Source organism: Phodopus roborovskii, unplaced genomic scaffold (assembly GCF_943737965.1).
Source record: "Phodopus roborovskii unplaced genomic scaffold, PHOROB, whole genome shotgun sequence".
In the NCBI taxonomy this organism is placed as follows: Eukaryota; Metazoa; Chordata; class Mammalia; order Rodentia; family Cricetidae; genus Phodopus; species Phodopus roborovskii.
Genome location: NW_026125506.1, coordinates 4,597,115 through 4,616,101, shown reverse-complemented (window position 1 = coordinate 4,616,101; position 18,987 = coordinate 4,597,115). Strand labels below are relative to the sequence as shown.

Here is an 18,987-nt window from a genome sequence, read left to right as displayed (position 1 = left end):
GCCGGGAGCCCGAGCACCGGCCCCGCCCCGCGGAGCTGCCGGGCCCTCAGCCTCAGCCTCAGCCCGGTCAGCAGCCCCTGTGCCGCACTGAGGTGCAGTCTGTGGAGAGCAGAGCATGGTGGCGCACGCCATTCCGTTCATTCCGGCACTCCGCGTGCGGGCAGAGGCAGGAGGATGTCTGTGAGTTCAAGACCAGCCTGCCCTGTGTGGAAAGTTCCAGCCAAAGCTCCTTTTGCAACCCTGTCTCAAAGAGAGGGGGATAAGATCCGTGAAGGACATGGGTGTGGAAGTCTCTGTTTCCACACCAAACACTTCTTAATGTCACCAAAACCGTAAGTGTAGGGTTTGGCTATCGCTGCGTTCCGGGCTACATAGTGAGTTTGGTCATGAACTTTCCAAGCAAAGCTGTGAATGGCGACACCCTCGGTCGGGACGCCAGGCTAGCCTGGGCTAGTACCGAGACCCTGCTTGGAAAGCTGTCCAAACCGGGATGGCACACACAGCAGTGTAAGCTGCAGTCTGGGCAGTGAGTGCGCGTCAACTCCGCCGGGGTCTCCCCTGTGTGAACGCTCCCACAGAAACGCGTTCTGTGCGATCAGGAAAAGTTCGGGACGCCGGCCAGTGGGTGGCGCACGCACCTGGTCCCTGCACTTGGGAGGCAGAGGCAGGTGATTCTCTGAGTTAAAGCAAGCCTGGTCTACACATCCCAGTTCTAGGACAACCAGGAGTACACGGAGGAACCCAGTCTCAAAACACACACATTAATTAGTTAGTTAATTAATTGAAAATAACGAAAGGTTCTTGGCTGGAGATCTGTCTAAGCAGCTAAGAGCAGGTATTCCTCTTGCAGAAGACACCTGGGTTCGGCTCCCAGCACCCATACGGTAGCTCACAACCATCCTAACTCCACTTCGGGAGATCCAACCACCTCTTCTGACCTCCCTGGATACCAGGCATGAACATGGTACACGTACACTTACATTCAGGCAAAGCACTCACACGCATAATTTTTTCTTTAAATTCCTGGTAACAAAGAAGTGAGTCAGCGCAATAGCATTGAATGTCACACAATTATTTATTCATGTTTCCGATGATATTAATGTCATAATAGTTTAGTTACAATTACATTTTTTATTTTTGTGTTTTCTTTTTCTGTGTTTGGACAGACATCTGCTGATGGCAATGATGTCTCTTTTTATACTTTCCGATGTTTATCAGACTGTAATTAGCCTGCACTAGTTTTATAAGTGGAATGAAACCTAACTGCGTGTTGCATCTGGGATATACCATGCTTCTGACTGCTCTTGTCAGGCCCAGAAGGCAAGCAGGGAGACTTGAATCTAGGTGTGTCTCTCGAAGGCTTTCTGAGGACCTTAAATCCCAGCACTGGAGAAGCAGAGGCAGGCTGGCCTCTGTGAGTTCAAGTCCAGACTGGTATTCATAGTGAGTTCAAAACCAGCCAAGGCTACATAGTGAGGCCCTGTCTAAAAAAAATGAAAGAAAAGTGTATGCAAAAGGCACATGTGTGGAGGTCAGAGGACAATTTCAGGCAGTTTGGCTCCTTCTACTACAGTTTAGTCCCAAAGCTCAAACTGGGGTCATCAGGCTGCACAGCAAGCGACTTTGCCCATGCTGAGTCATTTTCCTGGACTCCGTGGCCATCATTTACTTTTTATTTTGAGACAGCGTCTCACTAAGTTGCTGGGGCTAACCTTGAACCTGGGATCCTCTCATGTTCGCCTCCCAAGGAGCTAGAAGATGACCTGTGACGCCATGTCTGGGTAAGAAATCTCCAGGGAAAGAAATCATAGGACCAGAATGGACCAGGGATGAGGGCTGATGAAGGAAAAGTCTGGGTTGACAGTCAGGTTCCTGGCTTGGAGAATTTGATGGGCAGTGGTGCCATTGCAAGATAGAACTGATCTGCAGAAAAAAGAGAGAAACACAGGTACACACACGCACACATACAAAACACACGTTAGGTACCAATAGGTTTACCCTCAGATGAGACATTTCTTGACCTTCAGGGACTGTGTTAAACGTCCGAACTAGGTGTAATGTCCAGTGACTATAACCCCAGTATTTAGGAAGCTGAGGTAAGGGGAGCTTGCCTTTGAAGCAGCCTTGAGTACACGAAGATCATACCTTACTGAAGGAATGAATGCCCTTCCCAAGACAGTGTCCAATTAAATAAAACAAAACAAAAAGGCACGTCTTCAAACCTGTTTGTCTGGTTTTTTCGCCCTTTCCCTGTGACTTAAGTCCCCTCTGGCATGTCAGTCAAATGTTTCCTTCGGTGTGGAGCTCAGTCATGAACTTCTCTCAGCAGGCAGAAGGGGGCGTGACGAGGAGGAGGTAGTCAGTAGGAAAAATGAGTCATCGTGGAGAAATGCTGGCGTGTGAGAGTTGTGAGCTGGGTCACTGGAATGTGTTATTGGTCATGACAGCCTGGAGCTTGCTGTCTGTCATGTCCCAGTACATTTGTGAGACGTGTCTGTGACTGTAGCTCGGTGCTACATCATTTGCCCAGCGTGCACAGAGTTGTTTGATGAAGGAAGAGGACGGATAGAGGGTTGATTTCTGGAGAGCTGCATACTAATGAGCCAAGAGCCAGGGAGCAGGGCTGGGAAGAGCCAGCAGCTAAAATAGGAGGGTGAGAGAGAGAGAGAGAGGAACGGGGCTCAGAGAATCTGGGGGAGGCAAGTGCCAAGTGTGTGGGGAGGTGACAAGACAGGAGGGAAAGAAAATTCAAGAAGGTTTTCAGTCTGTTGTGAACATGTTCCTCCCCCTCAGCCCCTCTTCTAAAGAGGCAGCAGGGGAAAATGTAACATGGTTTTCAATTATTATGGGATGATGGGGGGACCTGCTGTTTCTTTGAATGTGGCTAAACAGGTGGGAAGAGGAGAGCCTGGTTTCACATGAGGTTATTTAAAGCAAGGAGCATATTGGATGTGTAGCAGCTGTTGCCTTGTTAGAAGTAGACAGAATCCTCGATTGTTTATTATTTATTTAATTTGAGGCAGGGTCTCACCGTGTAGCCTTGGCTGGCCTGAAATTCGATATGTAGACCAGACTGGCTTGTGACTCACGGAGACCTGCTGGCCTCTACCTCTGGAGTGCATGGGCCACCACACCTGACTTGTGTTTACTTTTCAGAGACTCACTGTGTAACTCTGGCTGGCCTGGAACTCATTACATAGAATAGATATAGATAATATGTATCTATACAGAGATCCATCCGCCCCCCAAGCACTAGGGTTTGAAGGACAGTGCCGTCTTTATCTGTTACTTAGATAATAAACACCTGTGACAGTCAGAGGACAGTGTTACACAGATGCTTCTCTCCTTCCCCCTTCATGTGGGTCCCAAGGACTGAACTCCTGTCACTGAGCCTGTGCAGTGGGAGCCTGTGGAGCCCTCGCCTTTCACTGACTCAGTTTTCTCTTTCTGAGACACGTTCTCTCTTACCCACTCTGGCCTCCAACTCCATAGGTGCTTGAGGTTGGATTTGAACCCCTGATTCCTTTGTCTCCACAACACCCAAGAGCTGGGATTGTAGGTGTGTACCACCATGCCTGTTTCATGCTGTGACTGCTAGGAAAGCACCCTGCCCACTGAGCTACAGCCCCAGCCTAGAACGTTACAACCATGGAAATGCTCTGAGTTCTGTATGGTAGTTATTAGGTATTGAGATGTTATTAGGTATTAAAATGTAGCTGAAGTCAGGCATGGTGGCCTATGCCTTTAATCCCAGCACTTGGGAGACGGAGGCAGGTGGATCTCTGTGAGTTCAAGGCCAAGCCCTGTTTACAGAGTAAATTTCAGCATGGGCAGGGCTACACAGAAAACACTGTCCTGAAAAACAAAATAAATAAGTAAATAAGAATTATATAAAATTACATCTTAAAAAATTTATTGTGTGTGTTCATCTGTGGCATGACATGGCTCGGTTGTGGAAGGCAGAGGATAGCTTTGGGAGCAGGGTCCCTCACACTACCATGTAAGTGCCAGGGGTCAAATTCAGAGGGCCAGGCTTGGCAGCAGGTATCGTTATCAGCTGGGACACCTTGCCAGTCCCTCTCAAGACTTTTTAAAGAAAAAAAGTTAACCCTAAGCCAAGCTTTTAGGAGACACCCATGCGTGCACCTGAACACGAGAACATGGGAGCACCTCTCTCTCTCTCTCTCTTTCTCTCTCTCTCTCTCACACACACACACACACACACACACACACAGGGAGGGTGTCGGGTTGGAGGGCAGGAATATATAAACAGTGACTGAATTGTCTTGTGACTGAGACTAACAGGCTGACTTTCCTCTTCTGCAAGCACATGAAGTATATTCAGGGCTTCTGTTGAATGTCACACTGACGAACATTCCCTGGGGTTGGGCAGCTAGGGACCTAGGTTTTTATTGTGATTCTGTCCTCCGTGGTTTCAACTTTCTCTTGCTATGGTAACATTACTTGAAGGTGTGGCAAATGCAGGCTTTTCTTCATAGCATGCTTGACCCCAGTCCAAGAGGCCAGGGTATGATTATGGCATCTGGGACATGAGCTCCTGTGACCACCCCCCCAACATGCAGCATATGTTCATTTACTCAACATTTATCGAGCCACAGCATCACCTGCCTGGCTGGGTGCTGCCTTCTGGGGATACCACAGTGACTAAGGCCTAATGTCGACCCTCATCCTTTACACAGACAACTAGAAAGCCATTCAGAGCAAACAGTCATTACAAGAAACACAGGGTGTGTAGGTCTTCACCGTGGCTGCAGGGAAGTGACGGGGAAGCTTTCTGGAGGGAGTGGCTTCTAAGTGGAGACCAGAACAACCAGATGGTGTTAGGCAGGGAATGAGGGCAGAGGGAACACGCTTTCCAGATTGAAAGAAAGTACACGCGAAGAAAGCTGAGACATGGAGGTTAGCCTGAAGCCCCAGGATGCTAAAGTTTATAGGGGTGGGGGTGTGGTCATTCCTACTTAGAGACACGTGTGATTTATGGTCAACTGCCCTAATGTAAATGAGAACCCAGCTGGGTTAGATTATTTGTGCAAATCTTAAGTGTTTGGGACACTCAATAGAAGCCAGCGTGAGATGCCTTTGCCATACAAATGTTTATTGTGTATCTCTGAATACGATGCTTGTAAAAGGGACTTAATGCAGAGGCTGGAGGTGAGGGGGTGGAGGGAGTCTGGCCTCAGAGTCTGCAAAGGGAGCAGTGAATAGCCAAAGGGTAGTTGTTTATTAGCCAGAAGGAGAGCAAAACCAAACTGACCAAAAGTCTGGTGCAGCGAGAGCTCAACGCTATTAATGATGTGTATTAATCACTGTGATCCCCCAAACTGGAAGAGCCCTTTAGGGCCCGTCTGGAGAGGGCTTGGTAAATGGGAAGTGTGTAGACCTCAGTCATACATGTACTTGTGGAAAGATGTCCAGTGTACTTATAGAAATGTCTCTTTGCAAGGCTCGATGCTAGGGACCGGGGCCGTTCCCTGGAGGGGCCATCTATACCCACATGCTTCCTTGGCATTGATGGATTGCCTCCAGCAGCTTTTCCTCCCTGCCTGCCCCTCCCCCCTCCCAGCTTCTCCCAGCGCCTGTGCCTTCATTCTGGGCATCTGTGGCAGCTGCTTTCGCGATCTGCACCTCCGCCTCCCCAGTGTTTCCCTGACCAAGCTCTCTCTGCTCATTGGGTACGCCCAGTGAGATTAGAGGTGACCAGACCTGTGTGGTCCACTAGGAAACTGTCCTCCAAGTTTGTACCTCTGGAGGCTTTGTTCCTTTATTGCCCTGAAATCAACACTGTTGGTTTCTCTAAAAGCGTCCTATCTATTCTAACACAAGCATTTTTACCCAGTTGTTGATATTAAATAGTGTTAAACATACAAATTGGAAGTTGGTTGCAGCGGTGCACGGGCGGCGCCATCCCACGACTTTGAAGGCGGGCAATCATGAGTTCTAGGCAAAGCCCTATCTCTACAGACAAAAAACAAGCCAGAAAGCTGGGTGTAGATATGTAAACTTGTGATCCCAGCATTTGAAGGCCAGAGGATGGGGAGTTCGAAGCCAGCCTTGCTTATGAAACCTGGGCTAGGTGAGAACCTTTGTTATATTAGACCTCAGTACGGAGGCCTTGCTCAGCACACCCAGAAAGAATATGGGTTCAATTCCCAACACTGCAAAAACAGACTAACCAACACCGTGAATTATAGCTGCTAAGAGGGCTCAGTCAGTACCTCTCAGGATCTCCAGAACCCAAGTTAAAAATTAGCCAGATGAGCTGAATGGTGGTGGCCCACACCTTTGATCCCAGTGCTTAGGAAGCAGAGGTAGGTGGATCACTGTGAGCCCTAGGACAGACAGCCTGATCTACAGAGCTATTTCTAGGACAGCAAGGGCTACACAAAGAAACCCTGTCTCTTGAAAAACACAACAAAAAGCCATATGGTAAAAGAGATGGCTCAGAGTCAGGCATTGGTGGCGCACCCCTTTAGTCCCAGTACTCAGGAGGCAGAGGCAGGCAGATCTCTGTGAATTTGAGACCAGCCTAGTCTACAAGAGCTAGTTCCAGGACAGCCTCCAAAGCCACAGAGAAACCCTGTCTCAAAAAAAGTTTAAGTAAAATATATGTAATTTCTGGAAAGATGGCAGTGGTTAAGAACAGTTACTGCTTTTCCAGAGTTAAATTTCTAGCACCCACATCAGGCAGCTCACAACTGCCTGTGGATCCAATGCCTCTGGCCTCCATGGATAGCTTGCAGTCACATCTACAGAACACATAATTGCAAATAAAATAAACTTTAAACCCCTGCCCAAGGAGAGATGGTGGGTGGGCCCCTGGTGCTTAATGGCTAGCCCAGAATGCTTGTGGAAGATCCAAGCCACTAGGAAACTTTATTCAAAAGGTCAGAGAGCCTGAGGAATAGCACCTAAAATTGTCCTCTGAACTCCACAAACTAGGTGCAGACACAGGCACCCACACACGAACACAGATGTGCATGTACATTCACACACACACATACACACACACACCACACACCTGTAACTTTAAGCTGAATTTTTTCTTCCCAACATTTGGCCTGTCCCATTCAGAAATTTGGTACAATGTGCCATTGTGTTCTCAAAATAAAAAATTTATAACAATTTAGGTAGGTCTTTAAAATGTTTTGTTTTAGATTATTTTATGTGTTGAGTGTTTTGCCAGAATGTTTGTCCATGTCATGTGTTTATATATGGTGCCACAGAGGGCATCAAATCCCCTGGTACTAGAGTTATGAATGGTTTTCAGTCTCTGTGTAGGTGTTAAGCACTGAACTCTGATCCTTTGTAAGAGAAGTAAGTGCTGAGCCATCTCTCCAGCCCTTAATGTGACAGTCTTGATTGGCTTACATAGATTGGCCATGTCCAATTGCTTTCCTTGTCCAAGGTCTAGGGGCTGGCGGGCTGTGACTTGTTTAGTAGAACGCTTGTTCAGCATGCATGAAACCCTAGGTTTCCCCAGCTCTGTGTCAGCCTGTTGTCCTAGTTGGCATTTAACTATCAACTTGACACGTCTAGAATCACCTGGAAAAGTCTTGAGTATAACTTTCGTTGTCAGGGTGGTCTGTGGACATGTCTCTAAGTGACTGGAAAAGTCTTGAGTATAACTTTCGTTGTCAGGGTGGTCTGTGGACATGTCTCTAAGTGACTGGACTGTCCTGTCTTTTAAGAACAGTTTGAGCCTGAATGCATGTGTCTGTGCTACGTGAGTGCAAGGGCCTCCAGAGGCCAGAAGGTGGCAGCAGACACCCTGGAACCGAACCTAGAGCCCCTTGCGAGCTAGAGTGGAACCCAAGTTCATGCTTTTACCCACTGACCCTCCTCTTTAACCCCAAGGGATGTCCTGATCCTCTTGAATGGGAGGGCCCTGTGTGCTACACCGCTCTGCTCCTCTGAGAGTATCTTTCGGCCCTCACAGCTTGGGAGGGAGGGGCCCAGTGACTCGGGTCAGTTCCACCTTCAACTAGAACATCCCATGTCTTCAAGAGCTAATCACTACCCAATATCAGGGGAGCCTGGGCCAGACAGCAAGACTGTTATTTTAAAATTTAAGTAAAAATAAATATAATAGAGGGACAGAGAGAATGGCACAAGAACCTCTGTGGCACACTGGCTGCCCTCGGCTCTGGTGGCCCATTCCCCTCTTCTGAACTGCTCACTGTGGCCTTTCAGAACCAAGGCTCCAAGGTCTCACTGATGTCCACCCTTCTGTCCTCATGTCTCAGCACTCCCCACCCTATCCCCACACAGTGGGGATTACTGAGAGTTAGTCAGCCATCACCTCTTACACCTAAGGCCTTTGGATATGCTGTTCCATCCAGAAGGTTCTCTGCACTTCCCCTCAGCCTGGTTCCCTCCTCTCTCTGGTTGCTTTTCAAGAGAGACTTCTAGAGCAGCCTTGCTTGCTTCCCAGGGTGGAGCAGAGCCCTCACTGGTGGCCTTCACACTAGCCTGTCCTCTGCGTCCTTGCCTGTCAACCACACCCTGTGCACACCCGTGTTCAGTTGCTGCGCCCGCCTGAAGGAAAGGGCGGCTCTGTCCTTTCACGCTCTGGATGCCTAGGTAGGAAGCTCATACCAAGCAGGTGCTTAAGTGGCATTAGAGACAGTAAAGCTGGGCGTGGAGTCACACGCGTGTAATTGCAGCAGTGAGGAGATGCAGGCAGGAAGGTAAAGGGTTGAGGCCATGGCTGATGAGATGGCTCAGCTGTAAAGGGTCTCACGTCAAGCCTGACGCCATTGTCAGCCCAGGTTCCAGTGGTGGAGAGAGAATCCAGTCACCCAGGTTGTCTCGTCTCTTCATGTGCACGTCCTCATACATGCTGTGTGCACGTGCCTACACACACACATTCACACATACATTCACACACATTCACACACACATACATTCACACACACATTCACACACACATTCACACACACACACATTCACACATACATTCACACACATTCACACACACACACATTCACACACACATTCACACACACATTCACACACACGTACATTCACACACATTCACACACACACACATTCACACATACATTCACACACACACACATTCACACACACATTCACACACATTCACACGCACACATTCACACACACTCACACCCTCATACATTCACACACATTCACACGCACACATTCACACACATTCACACACATTCACACACACACATTCACATGCACATATTCACATACACACACATTCACACACATACATACATTCACATACACATTCACATACACACATATATTCACTCACACACACAATTCACACACACACACAGACATTCACACACACATTCACACATGCAGGAGCTCAAAGGAGCACACACACAGGCACAAGCACACACACATGCACACAATCATAACTTCTTTTTTTTTTTAAGACAGTTAAGTTGGTTGGGTTGGAATATGCCTTTAATCTCAGCAATCGGGAGGCAGAGGCAGGAGGATCTCTATGTAGCCAGACTATGGGCTACAAGAGCTAGTTCTAGGACAGCTAAGACTACACAGATAGGCTATATAGAGAATTCAGAGTTCAGGCCAACTGGAGTTACTTGAGACAGTATCAGTTCCCGGCACCACACCCAGAGTCCCAGGGGCGGAGTGACTGCGTGGCAGGGAAAACTCTAGAGCCCTCATCTAAATAGTCATCTAAATACGGCAGGCGCTGAGACAGGTGGAAACCAGTCAGGAAGTAGCAGGCGTCTCTGGGACAGCTGGTGGGGCCCTTAAGCTAGTGAGTGGCCGGCCCCCTGTGAAATAACAGGACACTGCACGCTGTGTGAGTGCCACCTCCTCCATCCACACCAACTCCTTCCTCCCTTGGTCGTGAGCTCATCCAAGGCCATGGCTTCAAACATCTGGGATAAGCTGGTCCCTCCCAGATCTTCCCAGAATTCACACCTCCAACTGCATACTTCACTTGACGTGCAAGTCTAAGGAGCAGCAAACTACACATAGTAAGACAGAACTTGCTTCCTCTGCTGGCCCTCCTCATCTCGGCTCCTTCTTATTGTTCTGCCTCATGGCTGAGCGATCTTTTATTTACTTATTAGTTAGTTAGTTGGTTAGGGCCTCACCATGTGACCCAGGCTAGTTCCAAACTCACCGTGGGTGCACGTGATCTCTGCTCCCTCTTTAGCAGCAGCAGCTGGGACTACAGGTGTGTGCTACATGACACACTACAGCTTATCAGCCAATCAGCTCTTCCCTCAGGCACCCACTGTCCTAGTCCAACACGGTGTCACTTAGCTCGGGCTGGCTCCGGAAGCTGTGACCCAGCCTCCTGCCCCCACAGAAAGCTCTCACTTTTCATACTTTGTTCTCATTCATTGTATTTACTCGTCTACTTACTTTTAAAGGGTTTTTAAATGATGTATACATGTATTTGGGTTGGGGGGACCTATGTCATCTACAGACACCTGCATAAGTCCCAAGAGGGGGTCAGACCCCTGGAGCTGGAGATACAGGTAGTTGTGAGCTGCCTGGAGTAAGTGCTGGGAATGGATCTCCGACCCTTCGCAAGTCCACTGAGGCATCTTGCCAGCCCCATCTGTATATTTTTATTTTCCATATTCTTCTGCTCTTGCAGCACAGAGAACAGTGCCTGGTAGCAGGTTCTTTCTAGACACTCCTAGTTGTTCCAATTGACAGACTTAGGAACTATTTCATTCTACAGGCAGATTTCTCTCGGTGAATCAGAACAGAGGTGCCAGAATCAGACTCCAGTGACCTATTCCTTTGTTTAGAGCCCTAGGATAATTAGGTTGGCTGAGGACCACTTTGCCTATAATTACAGAGTGACACTGAGGTCACCTACCAAGTCATCTGGGTCTGTAGGCACCTATGGTAGACTACAGGTTCTTCCCATAGTCAGTGCTGGAGTTCATGTGACCTGCAGGCACTCTCTTAACTGCAGTGAGAAGACGAAGCCTGTTCTGGACAACACCTTTCCTTAAGAAGGGCCTAGGCTGAGAGAGGGGGATCAAGCCGAGCAGTCACCCAAGCAAGCACACAGCTCTCTGCTCTTGGCTCTAGTTCTGACTTGACTCCCTGCGATTGCACAGTGATGTACAATGAATAACCCTTTTCCTGCACCACCGCTGCCCAGCCCCCTTTTCCTGATTCTTGTTACTTTATCACAGCAACAGAAATGAAACTAGAGCACCCTGCCTGCTCTGTGGCCTGTGCATGGGGACAGAGTGTGACATCTGGAAGACTTGCTAACTTTCAGACTCAAGTCCACACCCTGTGAAGTGATTTCCCTGTGAGACAGGTCTCACATACCCCAGACTGACTTTGAGCTGGGCCTCCTGCCTCCACCTCCTGAGTGCAAGGCTTTCACTCAGGCTGCCACCAATCATGGCTTCAGGACCATTTTCCCAGCCAGGCATAGTGTTGCACCAGGGAGGCAGAGGCGGGCAGATCTCTGTGAGCTCAAGGCCAGCCTGGTCTGCATAGTGAGTTCAGAATAGGCAGAGGAGCATAATGAGACCCTGTCTCTAGGAGGGGGAAGTAATCCTTCCTTTTTTTTCTTATGGTGTATGCATGTATTCATGTCAGAGAAGTTGCTTTTTTTTTTTTTTTTTTTTTTTTTTTTCTGAGACAGGGTTTCTCTGTGTGACAGCCCTGGATGTCCTGGAACTCATCTCTCTAAACCAGGCTGGCCTCACAGAGATTGGCCTGCCTCTGTCTCCCAAGTGCTGGGATTAAAGGTGTGTCAGCATGCCTGGCAGGAGTTGACTTTTTTTTGCTACTCCAACTTTTTTTTTCTTTGAATTGAGGATCAAACCCAGGGCCTTGCACTTACTAGGCAAATGCTGTAGCACTGAGCTAGTTTCCTGGCCCCTCTCCACTTTAGAGACAAGATCTCTTGCCGAACTTGGACCTTACAGACTTTACTAGGTTGGCTGGTCCATGGGCCCCAGGAATGCACACAGCTCTGCCTCCCCCAGTGTTGGATTTATTTGTGCCTGGCTTTTATGAAGGAGCTGGGAGATCTGAACCCAGGTCCTCCTGATTGCCAACTGGGCAACCTCCCTTCCCCCTCCCCCCCACAGTCCCTTTTAAAGGTGACAAAACTGATGATGACTTTAGAGGCCAAGTTGGGAGTCACACACAAGGCTGTTCAGAGTCTGCCCTTGTCACATCTATTGTGGGCTGCTCTGCCCACCGACAGGAGCTGAGGGGCCTATTGGGTGTCTCTGGATATGCTCAACTCTTGCCCCTTGGGCAGCAGGCAGTCCACACCTGATGTGAAGTCATAGGGTGGAATGTCTAGAAGGCCTGGCATGTGGCGAGGTCTCAGTACGGAGCAGCAACAGCCACTGACTGTACCTGGAGCAGGTCTTTAGAGACTTACTTAATATAACCCTCACCACCAGAATATGAAGAAGCTGTCTCCTTTCTGAAGGACCAGAAACCTGGGCTGACAAGACTCAGTGGGTAAAGACACTTGTCCTCAAGCCTGATTGTAGCACAATTTCTAATAGGTCTTAATAATAACAACTCAGAGTCAGATACTGGAGTTAAAGCTAAAGATCAGAGAAGCAAAGTAGCCAGCCATTAGTGAGTTCTCCCCCCCTACCCATGCTCAGACAGGGTGATCCTGTCCTCAGACTGCATCTCCAGACTGCACTGAGCTCCTGCCTCTTCCTGCCTTATATTCCTGGATTAAAGATGTGGGATCCCAAGGGCTGAGATCACCTTTGTGTGAGCTGTTTCTCTTTTAGACTACATCAATTTCATGTAGCTCAGGGTAGCCTTGAACTAACAGAGATCCCTCTGCCTGTCTCCTGAGTGCTGGGATTAGAGGGGTGTGCCACCACTGCCTGGCCTCTATGGCTAACTAGTGTGGCTATCTTTGCACTCTGATCTTCAGGCAAGCTTTGTTTGTTAGCTCATAAACAAGTATCACCATATTTCCTTTCTCTAAAAAAGTTTATAACTAATACAAGAAAAACTATATACAATAAGTACAATAACTATATATCACCAACGTCTTGTCCATTTGCATTTGAGAAATTCAGAGAAAATACTCCATACCTGATGACCTAAGTTTGATGCCTGGGTACCACATGGTAGAAGGAGAAAACCAACTCCTGAATGTTGCCCTCTGACCTCCACATGTAGTGGCATCATGCATGTGTGCATGTCATGTCATGCACACACACTAAATAAACATGTTTTTAAAAGTCAGTCCCATAGCCGGCATTGGTGGGGCACACTTTTAATCCCAGCACTTGGAAGACAGAGGCAGGTGGATCTTAGTGAGTTCAAGGCCAGTTTGGTCTACAAAACAAGTTCCAGGATGGCCAGGACCCTAACCGTAACCCCTGAACCCTAACCCTAACCCCTGAACCCTAACCCTAACGCTAACCTCCTCCTTTGGCCACACATGTAATAGATTTTTCCAAGCCATACATGATGGTTTTGACAGATAGTTCAGCATTTATGAGGCAAAGGCAGGAGGACCGTGGCTCAAAGGCAGCCATAGCTTAACTCCAGGAGACCTCTGCAAAGAGAAGGAAACCCTCCTCTGATCTCAGCAGAGGTAGGAGGGTCTCTGTGAGTTCAAGGCCAGGGTCTCCACAGTTAGCCCCAGTATCGAAAGGGAAGGGAAGGGCAACATTTCTTACCTTCCAGTCTTCAATGCTCCGAAGTTATTATTCTTTGGGGGCCCATGCGCCATGTCTCACTGGTGGGCGTTAGAGAACTCGCTGTGGAGCTGATTTTCCCCTCCCATGCGCACGTGTACTCTGGACACCAAATTCAGGTGGTTGATCCCACACTGCAAGAACTTCCACTCTGGCCTCTCTTAAATCTCCCGATCTTGTAAGGGGCGGAGGTCATAAGACCTAATGGTTTTACATCTTTTTCCAGGAGCAGAGGAAGGACCTAGGGTTGTGCTTATGCTAGGCAGTGGCTCTAACCACTCAGCTACATCCCTAAACCTAAACCCTAGACAGTGACCTGAATGCTGAAGATGGAACAGGGTTTGCAGACATTTAGAACACACAGACATTTAGCAAGAAGGGCAATACACGAGCAAATCCTTCTGGAGGGATGCATGAAGCAAATGTCATGAAGGAAATCTAAGTGTTAGGACTTAATAGCCTAGTGGTGATAAAGGCAAACAGAGGGGTCCAGGAGAAGGGGACACTTGAGCTGATAACTAATGAGACAGGGCTGGAGAAATGACTCAAGGCCCTGGATTGAACTCCTTGTACCCATAAGACTGGGTATGGTGGCATGTGCCACTTGAGATGTAGGAGTAGGAAGATCAGGAATTCAAGGTCATCCTAGCTACACAGCTTTGCCAAGTTGGTAAATAAAAGAGGGGTCTCCTTGGGGTACTGGCTCCTCTTCTGAGGACCTGGTTCCATTCTCAGCACCCACATGTGTTCACAGCTGTCTCAATTTCAGACCCAGGGACCCAGTGGTCTCTTCCAGCCTCGGGAGAAAGGAAAAGGGGGGCTCAGACACCGCAGTTATGTGTGTTGCTGAGACAGTGCCTGCAAATGCTGACTTCCCCTGCTGCTGCTCCTCCTCCTCTTTATCTATTTTATTGGGGAGGGTGACGCAGGGTTTTGTGTAGCCCAGGCTGGCCTTAGAACCATCTATCTAAAGTTGGCCTTGAATTTGTCATCCTCCTGGTCCCATCTGTGGCCTCGCTCACATTGGCCAGGTGCTGTACCCACTGGGCAATAACATACTTGTTATTTTTTTTTTTCATTTGTTTTGCAGTACTCAAGACTGAAGATAAGGGCTCGTGTGCCCTAGGCAAACACTACCACTACCTACGCCCCCAGTCCTACTTAGTCTGCTTTAGATGTAAACAAGACCAAGCCACAGATCAGAGAAAAACACCAGTGTATCAGCCGAGCAGCTCAGGTTCTGGGTGGGGGTGGGGGTGTTTGTCAGTAATGCCACAGTTCCGAGTGGGAGGCCACTCAATATGTACCCCCAAACCCCCAATGCCAAGCCCCCAATCCTGCCATTGGAAGTAGGGAGCTTCAATGGCTTGTGGACTTAGTTACCTAAGATCAAAGAGGGAGGTGGGAAAAGCCTTGGACTGATACATATATCTACATTACTGTCATCTTTTCCTCTTTGGAGTGGTGTGGCCTCCGGGCAATTTATCGTAAAAGGATTCTAGGCTAGCCAGATGTGGTGCATGGCTTTAATCCCAGCACTCTGGAGGCAGAGACAAATGGATCTCTGTGGTTGGAGGCCCAGAGCTACAGGACAGAGAGACACTGTCTCAACAGCACAGAACTAAGGTTCTAGGTCAGTGAGTGTGACTAGGGAAATGCAGAAATGGAAGCAGAAGTTATACAGCCCGAAAATTACCTAAGGAGTTTCAAAAACATATTACAGGAATTTAAGGTTTGACGGTTCAACACTAGTAGTCAGTAAGATTCATTCAGCGCTCTAAGACATACACAACCGTGCGTGCTGAGAGTCTTCAAGCGTTCTTTCCTTTAGTGCTCCCACACACGCCCACCAAAGCTTTCCTTTTGTGCTAGTTCCCCTAGAAATAAAGAGAAACAACAGGTTTAAACCGTCTGGGATGGCTCCACGCCCTAACACCTTGCTTTCTGACTGCCTTTGCGTTTCGTTCTGAGGCACTGGGCCTCAAACCCGGGATGTGGTGCCTGTTAGGTAAGAGCTTTGCCATCAGCCTTTTATCGAACCCTTAACAGTGTCAATTTACCTAGTTAGGCACCATTAGTCGTAAACGCACCTCTGCCACTTTCTTGTCCACTAAGACACTTCTTCCTTTCTAGAAATGAATCCTCAGCCAACAACTTTTCCCAAAAATGGACACACGTCCGAGCAAGCCTCCTCCTCTCCCGCAGTCTAGGTCCTGAGGTCTGCACGGCCTGGCACACGGGCTCGACCTGCTTCCCGAACCGCCCCTTCGATCCTGAGCCTGCCACCATGCATGCATACAGTTTTCTAGGGCAGGGCAGCTACACAGACGGGGAGCACAGGATGAAATAAACGGGTAATGCCATGTTATAAAATCAGGAACTTGCGCGCGGGGAGGGCCAAGACGGGAGAAGTGCGGATTTCAGGCCAGCCTGGGCTGCCGCGGTTACAGACCGTGCGGGGGTGGGGAGGGGCGGGGAGGGCACGGACGGGGGACACGGCCGCGCTAGCCTCACGCCCCAGGCCTCCGCTGCTGTCAGAATGAGACAGCACAGCTTTAAGCCAAGCCCTAGACCCTTAGGGAGCCGGCATCGCCGGCTTCGCCGTGCTTTGGGGACCCTTTCGAGGCCGGCGGACACACCGGTCAAAAGTGTGCCGACCCGGGTGGGGGTGGAAGTGGGCGGCACCTGGGGCGGCGACTCCCCGTCTTCTGGAAACTACGGTTCGAGAACACTCAGCCAGGGCTAACCTCGGTGGGCGCGGGCAGGCCCCCCCGCCGGGCCTCGCACCCTTCCCGGCGGCGGGGCGGTCGGGGAGCCGGCCTCCGTCTCCGCCCGGGCTCCGCCTTCAGGGTGTGTGGGCCCGCACGCGTGCGGCGCATCGCCTGGGCAACCGACGCCGCGCGCGGTGCATTGTGGTCTGCAACAAAATGCAGGAGAAAGATCCTGAAGGAACCATTGAATCCACGGGCCAATAGGGAGGGGCCGGGGGCTGCGCTCAGCCAATAGCGACGTGCGCCGGGGGCGGGGCCGCGGGCGCAGGGCGGGGCCTCGGGATTAGGCGGCGGCGGCTGGCGTGGGGCTCCTTAGATGCGCCACGGCTTCGGTAGCGACCGGCTCTCCCCTGCTGCCTGAGCGGCGCCAGCACCTTCCTCGGGAGCTCGCAGCAGCCGGCCGGCTCCTGCTCCACGGTGAGGAGGGGGCTCGGGGCCCCCGGGGCCCGGGGCCTGCCGTGCGGGCCGCTCGGCAGCGGGTGGGGGCGTCGTCCTCAGGGGCCGGCCGGGAGGGCAGCGCGGCCCGCACCCTGACCCTTCCTCTCCCGCAGGCAACCATGTGCGACCGGAAGGCGGTGATCAAAAATGCAGACATGTCGGAAGAGATGCAACAGGACTCGGTGGAGTGCGCTACTCAGGCGTTGGAGAAGTACAACATAGAAAAGGATATTGCGGCCCATATCAAGAAGGTGAGGGCCCGCCACCGCACACTTCCTTCTCCCCGACTCCGCGCGCCCTGGGCGCTTGGCAGTTTTCCCGTGGCATTCAGGGCGGCCCGGTATAGACAGTTCTAGAAAGGACGCAGAAAGATTCTGCGTTCCTCTTGGGAAGACCAGACCCTCAACGCCCGAAGTTTTTTTTTTTTTTTTTTTTTTTTTTTTTTTTTTTAACCCCAGCTCCTTGGGGGAAAGCGCCACCTAGCAACGGTTTCCAAGATCAGGGAGCAGCAAGCGGTTCCCCCTACTGATTGCTGCGCCGAGGATGTGGCTGGGTGTTGGGGGGAGCGGGTGTGCGCTGCGTGGGTGTTTCCAGCCGGGCTAGGAGGAGATTTTGCCAGCCTTCCAGCCGGGAGTTAGTCGACAGTTCAGGGAAAGTGGGTGGCAGTGTGGTTGGTGGTCGGGGGCTTGGGTGGAGGGTTGGTAAATGGCACTTTGTAGAAAGCTGGCAAGACTGCCAACTTCTCAAGCTGTGTTTGCTGGGAGCCGAAGCCGTGGGAGGGTTCCAGTGGAGAATGGGAAGATGAAAGGCTCACATGGAACAGAAATGAATACCTGTATTGACAGACGCAGCCCCGTGTGCATCAGGACTGTGAGAGACATTCTGCATGCAGGATGAGATTATCTTTGACCCCGGTTCGATCCACCTAGTGAAGAAATGAATGTTTCTAGTTCTAGTGCCCGTTGCGATGGGGGAAGCAGGGAGCATATGCTCCCTAACTTGCTAAGACTGGGCAGTAGATGTGGAGAGGAGAGCAGTTTTGAAGGATAGAGTCTGGCTGCTGAGCTAGATGTCAGATTCTGTTGCCAGCATTTTATTTCTCAGCCCAGCTTGATTTGGATAATAATTGAGGCTTTGTCCTTTAGTCTTTCTACAAGTGTCATTAAAGGGGTGGGGGTTCCTACTGTCATCCTGGATTCAGGGTGTAGGGTAGGACAGTCATGAGAAAGAACCTGATAAACTACAGACGCTGATGTCATCTGTTTCCATTGAATATGTGGAGTCAGAGGTGCACTGGGCATGGTGGTGCACGCCTTTAATCCCGGCAGAAGCAGGCAGATCTCTTTGACTTCAAGGATAAAGTGTTCTACATAGGGAGTTCAGGACAGTCAGGGCTGCATTGAGACCCCCATCCCTCCGAGAAGTCAGATACAATCTCTGAAACAGAAATGTCTTTGAAAATGACCTGCTGCCTTTGATTTCCTCAGCTTCCATCACATCTTACCTCAGACTGCAAGCATGTTTGCAGTACTGTATTAGGTAGGTGACTTCGAGTCAGGCAACATTCTTTATCCTAAGAATTGGCTGGGGTTGTGAGTATAACTCAGCACATCCAAGGCCCTGGATTGAGCCCCCAGTGTGGAAACAATTCAAGATGCCAGCCAGTGTTTGTCCTTTCTGATCCTACAGGCTTTGGCTTTTCTGGAAAGTGACTTCTCTGGTGTACCATTAAAATTGTGTTTTATTCCCTCCCAGGAGTTTGACAAGAAGTACAACCCCACCTGGCACTGCATTGTGGGTCGGAACTTCGGTAGCTATGTGACACACGAAACCAAACACTTCATCTACTTCTACCTGGGCCAGGTGGCCATTCTTCTGTTCAAATCTGGTTAAAAGCATGGACTGTGCCAAACACCCAGTGATCCATCCAAAAACAAGGACTGCATCCTAAATTCCAAACACCAGAGACTGACTCTTCAGCCTTGCTAAGGGAACACCTCGTTCGAATCTGTTGTGTTTTGTACAGGGCATCATCCTCTGTACCAGTTTGTGGTTATAAAATAATTAGTAAAACA

At 49.8% G+C, this 18,987-nt stretch overlaps 1 protein-coding gene across 1 annotated transcript; it reads left to right on the top strand.

Moving 5' to 3' along the window:
• Window positions 1–16,722: 16,722 nt before the first annotated feature.
• Dynll1 (dynein light chain LC8-type 1) lies at window positions 16,723–18,987 on the top strand. The gene is made up of 3 exons (XM_051176506.1): window positions 16,723–16,891; window positions 17,026–17,163; window positions 18,668–18,987. The coding sequence occupies exons 2-3, from the start codon at window positions 17,032–17,034 to the stop codon at window positions 18,803–18,805; spliced, it is 270 nt and encodes an 89-aa protein (XP_051032463.1). The 5' UTR covers window positions 16,723–16,891; window positions 17,026–17,031; the 3' UTR covers window positions 18,806–18,987.

Coding starts and splice junctions, on each gene's coding strand:
- Dynll1 (XM_051176506.1), top strand. CDS start 17,032: ATGTGCGACCGGAAGGCGGTGATCAAAAATGCAGACATGTCGGAAGAG. Junction 17,164..18,667: donor TTGCGGCCCATATCAAGAAG/GTGAGGGCCCGC, acceptor ATTCCCTCCCAG/GAGTTTGACAAGAAGTACAA.